General features: G+C 39.1%; 1 protein-coding gene across 15 annotated transcripts in view; it reads right to left on the bottom strand.

The window, feature by feature from the left end:
• KMT2C (lysine methyltransferase 2C) overlaps positions 1-9,240 on the bottom strand; it is a 303,056-nt gene that overhangs the window by 195,327 nt on the left and 98,489 nt on the right. For 13 of the 15 annotated variants that reach the window (XM_017519871.2, XM_017519911.2, XM_017520011.1 and 10 more), the window contains one exon: positions 5,480-5,621. In XM_017519871.2, the coding sequence (XP_017375360.1) occupies positions 5,480-5,621 (142 nt within the window). The remainder of the gene's footprint in view (positions 1-5,479; positions 5,622-9,240) is intronic. The other 2 variants (XM_017520002.2, XM_017519879.1) reach the window with 1 other exon arrangement.

Genomic DNA, 9,240 nt, shown 5'->3' with positions numbered 1-9,240 from the left:
GAGGGGAGAAGAGGAGCGGGAGAGGGGAGAGGGTAGAAGGGGAGAAGGGAGAAGAAAGAAGGAAGAGGGGAGAGGGAAAGGGGAGAGGGGAGAGGAAAGAGCGAGAGAAGGGGACAGCAGGAGAAGGGGTGAGAGGAGAGCAGGAGGGCGAGAGAGGAGAGCAGGGAGGGGAGAGGGGACAGCGAGAGTGGGAGGGGAGAGGGGGGAGGGGGGAGGGGACGGGGGACAGGGGAATGGGAGAGTGGGAGGGAGGGAGGGACCTGTCTTTTACAACAACTCAGATGAATCTAGAGGACATTATGGTAAGTGAAATAAGCCAGGTACAGAAAGACAAATATTGCATGATCTCACTTATATGTAGAATCTAAAAAAGCTGAACTAATAGAAGCAGTAGTAGAGTAATAGTAAACAGACACTCAGAGAAAGTAAAGCCAGAAGAAGTAAGTTGTTAGTCAAAGGACAAGAAGGTTGAGATAGGAGGAATAGGTTTTGAGATATACTGCACAGCAGGGTGACTTGTATTTTAAAATAACTATTAGTTTGGTGCAAAAGTGACTGCAGTTCTGCCATTAAAAGTAATGGCAAAAACTGCAATGACTTTTGTACCAACCTCAGAGTCAATTTCAAATGCCTCACCATAACAAACGAGAGGTAATGAAGGTAACGGATATGTTATTTGGCTTGATTCAATCGTTCCACTTTGCATTCATGAATTGAAACATCATACTGTACTCACAAATGTACAACTAGGATTTGCCAATAATATTTAAAAAATAATAAATGTATCATTAATCATTTTAGATAAAATTTGTAAGTCCTGAGAAAAATGTAATATGAGAAAATTGGTACAAGATGAAACAGCTAAACCGAAAAAATATGGAAGTCAGGAGCAAATCTATAGAATACATATTCAAAGAAAAAATTTTTTTGAATTGAACTGATAGTGACTTCACTTTCTAAAAGAAACCCCACAGACCCAAGTAATTTTACATTTACTTCAAACTTTCATGGAATCAATTCCTATCTTAAACTAGTAGTTCCAGAAAATGTAAGAAAACTGAAAGATGCCTCACCCACATAAGACTGGTGTAATTTTGTCTCCAAAACTAGGACATTACAGTAAAAATTACAAAAATTCACAGATTATGAATATAAACAAAATATTAGCTAACTAAAATCCAATAGCATGTTTAAAAATATGTCATAATCAAGTAATGTTTATTTCAAGTAATCAAGTAATGTTTATTTCAAGTAATCAAGTAATACTTACTGCCCTCTACAGAAGTGGCCTTTTCCTATTGAATTGTTTTGTTTCATTTTTAAATACATATGGACGTAAGTTCTTTGTCAGTTATATGCTTTAGAAATATTTTTCCCTTTTCTGTCATTTATCATTTTACTCTCATTTTGGTATTTTTTATGCAAAGTTTTAAATTTTAAATATTTAAATATAAATATCCCCTTTTTTTTTTTTTTTTTTTAAGTCAATGTTTCGCTCCTGTTATCCAGGCTGGAGTGCAATGGCGTGATCTTGGCTCACCGCAACCCCCGCCTCCCAGATTCAAACGATTCTCCTGCCTCAGCCTCCAGAGTAGCTGGGATTACAGACATGCGCCACCACATCCAGCTAATTTTGTATTTTTAGTAGAGATGGGGTTTCTCCATGTTGGTCAGACTAGTCTCAAACTCCCGACCTCAGGTGATCTGTCTGCCTTGGCCTCCCCAAAGTGCCAGGATTACAGGCATTTTTGTTTTGTTTTGTTTTGAGATGCAGTTTCTCTTCTATTTTTTGTAGAGATGGGGTTTTGTCATGTTCAAGACAGGCTGGTCTCGAACTCCTGTGCTCAAGCAATCCTCCTGCCTCATCCTTCTAAAGTGTTAGGATTACAGGCGTGAGCCACTGTGCCTGGCCAATCAACCCTTTTCTACAATTAGTGCTTTCCATTTGTTTTCTAAAAGTCTTTCCTCACCCCCAAAGCAATAAAGAAATCCCTCTACATTAATTTCTTTCATTAACTTGCTTCTCACATGCAAGTCTATAAATTAACCGGAGTTGAGGTGAATAAATTAGGTCTACTTTTTTTTTTTTTTAAAGTATATCTAATTGTTCCAGCACAATTGTTGAAAGAGACATCCTTAAATTTGTGATGCCCCTTTGTTATAAATAACCTGTCCACATTACTCATGTATCTGTATCTGGTTCCCTATTCTGTTCCACTGGTCTATCTATTTCTGTTGGTAATACAGCACTGACTTAATTTATTACCATGTTATGAAAATTCTGAGTATCAAATAAAGCAATCCTTCCCTCTTCTTCATGGGCCCTTTGGCTTATCCTGTCTTTTGCATATTCATATAAATGTATAAAATCAGCTTGTGAAATTTACTGTAGAAATGTTTATTAGAATTTTCTTGAACCTGTAGATCAATTGGGAAAGAATATCTTTAAAATACTGAATCCCCTAAAATGTGAATATATTTCTATTATGTCTTTGTTACTTAATATCTTTCCAAAAAGTTTAATTTTCTCCATAAAAGTTCTACATTTTTGCACATAATTCTAGTCACGTGACATTACTTTATATTATTGGAAAATAATATTCTAAAAAATACCGGCCAGCATAGTGGCTCATGCCTGTAATCCCAGCACTTTGGGAGGCCGAGGTGGGTGGATCATGAGATCCGGCTCCCTGCAACCCCTGACTCCCCGGTTCAAGTGATTCTTCTGCCTCAGCCTCCCAATTAGCTGGGATTACAGGCACGCACCACCATGTCCAGCTAATTTTTTTTTTTTTTTTTTTTTTTTAAAGAGACGGGGTTTCATCATGTTGGCCAAGATGGTCGAGACCAGAATACTCGCAGATGGCTCTCAGACACTTGCTCTAAACTAGCAAATACTCTGCATTCTGCACCTCTCAATTCCACATATGCATTACCATTTCTAATTTCTATAGAAAACATAGTAAAAAGTGAAGTTTATGGTAGTATCGATCAAACTACAAAAATTTAAGCAAAACTTTAAAGTCTTCTCAATCAACTAGACTTCATTATTCATTAAAAAATATATATATACACATACATAGCACCTAATCTCTGTCAGAGACTATTTGGTGCAGGAGACAGTGCAGTGAACAAAACCGGCAAAGTGCCTGCATTCAGAGTTCACATGACAGTCAAATGAACTGTTAGAAAATAATAAATGCCCCAAAGAAAAATAAAGCAGGTTGCTATGTAAAATATGGTGGGAGCTGCTGCTTTATTTCTTTTCCATCCTACTCCTTTATTTTGAAAATGTTCAAACCTCCCAAAAAATACTGGAGGAGGAGGAGAGGACTACAGTATAACAAACACCAGTGTATCCTTTACCTTAATTCACACTGTATGTTCTTTTTCCTAAGCTTACTGAGACTAAGCTACATGTGACCCTTCAGAGGAGACTAGTATTATCATTAAGGTGGCCTCTCTGGGAGGAAGTCAGGAGACCAGCAAAGCAAGCACCAAAGTTCTCAGACAGAAGCCACATCAGCACATGTAAGAGAGTAAGACCAGTGTGGTGAGAGCACAATGAGTGACAAACAACATGAGAGAGGCAGTCAGGACCACATCACACCTTGTAGACATGGTAAGTACTTAAAATTATGACTATAATTTAAGTATTTAATTTAAATATAATCATCGTGAAAGAGAGTGGAAACCTGATTATCATTATTACAATAATTTTTGCAACTGTACTATAAACAAATTGGACTAGGGAAGGGTAAAGAGAAGCAGAAAGACTAGTTAAAAGGCTACTACAACTTCCAAAGGATAACAGTGACTTCAACCAAAATGGTAGGCAAGTAACACGTAGTTTTGGTTATCAGGTTGAGCTGTAAGGTATGAGAAAAGACAGAAATCAAGGATTAACTCCAAAGTTTCTCGACTAAACAACTGAGTGGGATGCTGGCATGACTTATTGAAATGAGGAAATCTTGGGAAGAAGCAAATTCTGGGCAGAGGTGGAGGCAGAATCAAGTGTGGTACTGGACATGGTAAGGGTGAAGTGCCTAGTATACTTCCAAATGGAGATGTCAAGCAGACAGCTGGATATAAAAGTCTGGAGTTCAGTTACAGGAGAACAATGGAAGTAAAAGGTGTGACTCTTAAAGACACAAACAGAGGTTACAGCTATCAGAATGAATGAGTTTTCTTTCCCAGGGAATGAACAGAGACAAAAAGGTGACAAGGTATCTGAAGACTTATCCTTAAGGATTCCAAAATTATAATATGTAGAGTCTCCATAGCAGCTTGTAAAACACAAAATGAGGAGTGATGTCCCAAAAGTAAAAGAAAGAAAATGCTTCAAAAAGATGAGAGAAGCCAGGTGCAATGGTTCATGCTTGTAATTCCACAAACTAGGGAGGATGAGGCAGGAGGACTGCTTGAGTTTCAGACCATCCTGGATAACATAAGGAGACCCAATTTCTACAAAAAACTCAAAAAATAGCCAAGCATAGTGGCACACATCTGTAGTACCAGCTACTTAGGAGGCTGAGATGGGAGGATCACCTAAGCCTCGGAAGTTGAGGCTGCAGTGAGCTGTGATCACACCACTGCACTTCAGTCTGGTTTAACAGAGTAAGACCCTGCCTCAAAAAATAAAGGAAGGGAAGAAAAGGGAAGAGGGAAAGGTGGAGGGAAACAAAGTGAGGGAGGAGGGACGGAGGGAAAGGAGAGAAAAGGGATGGAGCGGAAGGAGGAAGGGAGGAAGGAATGAAGGAAAGGAGGAAGAAAAGGAAGGGAGGGAGGGAAGACAGGAAAGGAGAGGGAGAAGACAGTACTCAACTGATAGATAATTTCATTATTTTATTCATGTCTTTCAAATAAGGTCTAAAAACTCTTAAAATTTCAAAGCTGAATTATACAATAATAGGTTACAGGCCCAGTGTAGTGGCTCATGCCTGTAATCCCAGCACTTTGGGAGGTCAAGGTGGGAGAGTCACTTGAGCCCAAGTTTGAGACCAGCCTGAGCAATACAGTAGTTTCTACTTTTAAAAAAAGGGAGTTGGGGGGTGGAGGGATAAAAAAGAAAAAAAAAGATAGGTTATAATGTCCTGTGTTTCTTTTATTAATGAATAGGGAGAAGGTAAGGAACAAAAGTATAAACTTAAGTTTATAGGTAAGTATCAAAAATTATTCCTCATGCTAAATGCTCACATTTATATCTTCTGCCAGGAACAGCACATTGATAATATTCTGTTCTGGCCTGAGTCAAGTAGAGTAAAGCCCTAGTGTACTGCCCTGTTCTACAATTGCCTAAGCCCACGGAAGTACTCATCTCAATTACACACAGAGGTATCAGCTTCCAATTTAGCTACTAAATCATTAAATTCCACCCAGATTTTCATCCTAAACTCATATTCCATGAATTTTCTCTACAGTCAATTCACTGCTTTTTTCCTCTCACTAATATCCAATCCAGCTGCATTCATTCTCTAACCTGATTTTGGCTTCTACACCAACAGAGACCAGGAAGTTTGCAGATTCCTCAGACACAGATCGCTGAAGAGTTGGAATTAGCTGTTTGCTGTTATCCACTTCTGCTTCAGCATCCTCTTCTGCAGATTGCTCTTTGATTTCTGCTTAACAGTAAACAAGAGAATACAAAGAGTCATTTTTGTATTTATATTAATCACTGGTGAATTCATCCATAAAGCACAAGTCATAATGTAAACAGAAACAACAAATGACAATACTTGACTAATATAAGTTTATGCATATAATTAGTGCTATTGTGCATCTTTAATCTCTGCTACAAAATTATCAAAATAATGTGAAGCATGGTATACTTTTCCTTGTGTCCAAATTATAGCTGACTCTGAGAAGTTTCATCCTAGTAATAACTGTTAAGAATCTTAGCCAGGCATGGTGGCTCATGCCTGTAAACCCAGCATTTTGAGAGGCCAAGGCGGGCAAATCCCTTGAGCTCAGGAGTTTGAGACCAGCCTGGGCAACATGGTGAAATCTCGTCTTAACAAAAAATATAAAAATTAGCCAGGCATGGTGGGAGCGCCTACAGTCTCAGCTACTAGGGAGGCTGAGAAGGAAGGATATGCCTTGAGCCCAGGAGGCGGAAGCTGCAATGAGCTGGGATCTTGCCACTGCACTCAGGCCGAGGTGACAAGCCCAGACCCTGTCTCCAAAAAAAAAAAAAAAAATCTTATTTTTGGCCAGGTGTGGTAGCTCACACATGTAATCCCAGCATCTTGGGAGGCTGAGGCAGGTGTATTGCCAGTAGTTCAAGACAGCCTGGGCAACATGGTGACACCCCATCTCTACAAAAACACTACCTAAGCATTGTGGCACACATGTAGTCAAAGGTATTCAGGAGGCTGAGGTGGGAGAATCAATCAGTTCCCTGCAGTTGAGGCTACAGTGAGCTGTGATCATACCACTGCACTCCAGCCTGGGTGACACATCCAGATATTACCTCAACAACAACAACAACAAAGAATTTTTTTTCTCTTTTTGATGGCGTCTCGCTCTATCACCCAGGCCGGAATGCAATGGCACGATCTCAACTCACTGCAACCTCCAACTCCCAGGTTCAAGCAGTTCTACTGCCTCGGCCTCCCGAGCAGCTAGGATTACAGGAACCTGCCAACTTGCTCAGATAATTTTTCCATTTTTAGTGGAGACTGGGTTTCACCACATTGGCCAGGCTGGTCTTGAACTCCTGACCTCAGATGATCCACCCACCTCAGCCTCCCAAAGTGCTGGGAATAAAGGCATGAGCCACTGCATCCAGTCAAAAAAAGAATCTTTATTTTAGGATTATAGGAATTGGTCTACAGAACAAATGTATTTCAAAGTGACTCATTAAAAATTGTTTCACACTTTATAAAATTATTATTAATTTATAATACTATGTATCCTAATTATTAGCCTTTCTAAAAGCTAAATATTTGAAAAGGACAAATCTTTACTCTATTGCCTTTATCCATTCACCTTGATTCCAACTCCAAATACCTTATACGTACTTTCTCAGGAGGCAATCTAACAGCTGGGAGGATTTCCACACACCACTACCCCTAACATCATTCTTCTCGTTTAATGAAAATTGTATGTCCACTCTGAAGGTCATGCTCTATTACTAGAATGAAGGGACATTACACCTCTCTACCAGTGATCGTGATGCAATTCCATGCTCTCGGCTGGCTCCTTCTTTTCCAATTTGAAATTTATTTAGACCTTTCTGCATCACTAACCACAAACGAAAAAATCTTAAAGTCCTTTCAAGTTCCTCTTCTCTGTCTTCCCTCTTACCACCAAATTCATGAGATGGCACATTAAAGTGGCTGAACTCTATTACCTTCCCCTTCAACTAACCCTTTCTAACTGTAACCAGCCTCCTACCATAACAATTATTCTTGTCAACATTACCATTGGCAAAGGAACTAACAATCCCTGCACTACTCACAAGCTTTCTTCAAACATCCTAAAACTTCATTTCACACCAAGACTACTTCTTCCTTAGTGAAATGTTCTTCTATCTTTTATAAGCAGGGAGATATAATGGTCTAATATCTGTCTCTTCAGCTGATTTCCTTTAGACCTCTAAATATGGGTACAGCCCTCTATACGTCATTTATATGCTCCTGGGGTTGGTTGGTTGTTTTTGTTTTAGAAAAAAGGACTCATTCTGTCACCCATGCTGGAGTGCAGTGGTATGATCATTCAGATTCTTGGGTTTAAGCCAGCCTCCTGCCTCAGCCTCACAAGCAGCTGGGACTACAGGCATATGCCACCACACTCTTTTTCATTTTCTGTACAGATGGGGGTCTCACTATGTTGCCCAGGCTGGTCCCAAACTCCTGCCCTAAAGTCATCCTCCTACCTTGGCCTCCCAAAGTGCCAGGAATATAGGCATGAGCCACTGCACCCAGCCTATAAGCTCCTCTTTGAAGAATGAATTTGTTATCCACATTTCAACTACCTCCTCTGGACTTAAATGATTTGTAAGTCAACATCTCTAGCGCTAGCTTCTCCCCTGCATTCCACACCATATTTTAATTATATACTAGACATATTTAGCAGCTTCAACACTAAATTTCACACAAAACTTTATCTCTTATCACTCAGATTAGCACTTCAATCTGACTTCCCTTTTTGTAAAAAAAAAAAAAAAAAAAAAAATATTTTAATAAAAAAAAAAAAAAAAAAAAAAAAAAAAAACTATCTTCTAGATTCAAAGTAAATTTTAGAAAAGCAATTCAAAAAATGAACAATTTGAATAACTATTCCTGTGTAGTTAGAAAAAACTATAAATAGTTGTAAAACCTATCAAATCATAAAATTAATGATAATATGAGGCATTAAACAGATGGTTTTGGTTTTCATACTTAACATGTTTCTTTTCTTTTTTAAAAAATTGAAATAGAAAAGCTGACCTTAAGTTAAGGGCTTACGGAGTCTATCAAAAGGTGTCCTGTTTATCCCTAGAGATAAAATTAACAAGGTATCTAGAATCAAATCTATATATATGTTAAGTTTGTATTCAAAAGGAATCATAAAATGAACATTTACATTTCTATAGGACAACTGACCTCATGAACAAAATCAACGTCACAGATGAGAGAAAATGAATACAATCTGAATTCCTCCCCTCCCCCTCCCCACCAAAAAAAGGGTATTCAGATCAAGAATAGGTGAAGAACTCCAAAGTTGAACAAGGCACATAAACGTATAGAAAACAGATAAAGGGGCCAGGCGTGGTGGGTCTCGCCTGTAATTGCAGCACTTTGGGAGGCCAAGGCAGGCAGATCACCTGAGATCAAGGAGTTCTAGGCCACCCCGGCCAACATGGTGAAACACCATCTCTACTAAAAATACAAAACTTAGCTGAGTGTGGTGGCAGGGGCCTATAATCCCAGATACTCAGGAGGCTGAGGCCGGAAAATCGCTTGAACCCGGGAGGCAGAGGTTGCAGTGAGCCAAGATCACGCCACTGCACTCCAGCCTGGGCAACAGAGCAAGACTCTGTCTCAAAAGAAAGAAAATAGACAAAGGACAAAATCCATACTCTTCATCCTCTATACTTTTCAAGTTTTAGTAGGGCACATACTGTCCAGCTAGAGACTTTATTCCCCAATCCTCTTTGCAGCAAACCATGGCAAGTTCTTACCAAGAGAATATGACCAGAAGCAACTGTGCAGCTTCATCATCTAAAAGGAAGTGACCTGCTTTTTTTTTTTTTTTTTT

The sequence above is a fragment of the Cebus imitator genome, unplaced genomic scaffold (genome assembly GCF_001604975.1).
Source record: "Cebus imitator isolate Cc_AM_T3 unplaced genomic scaffold, Cebus_imitator-1.0 Scaffold20, whole genome shotgun sequence".
Taxonomy (NCBI): Eukaryota; Metazoa; Chordata; class Mammalia; order Primates; family Cebidae; genus Cebus; species Cebus imitator.
The sequence above is the reverse complement of the archived record's forward strand: the minus strand, read 5'-3'. Positions and strand labels throughout refer to the sequence as shown.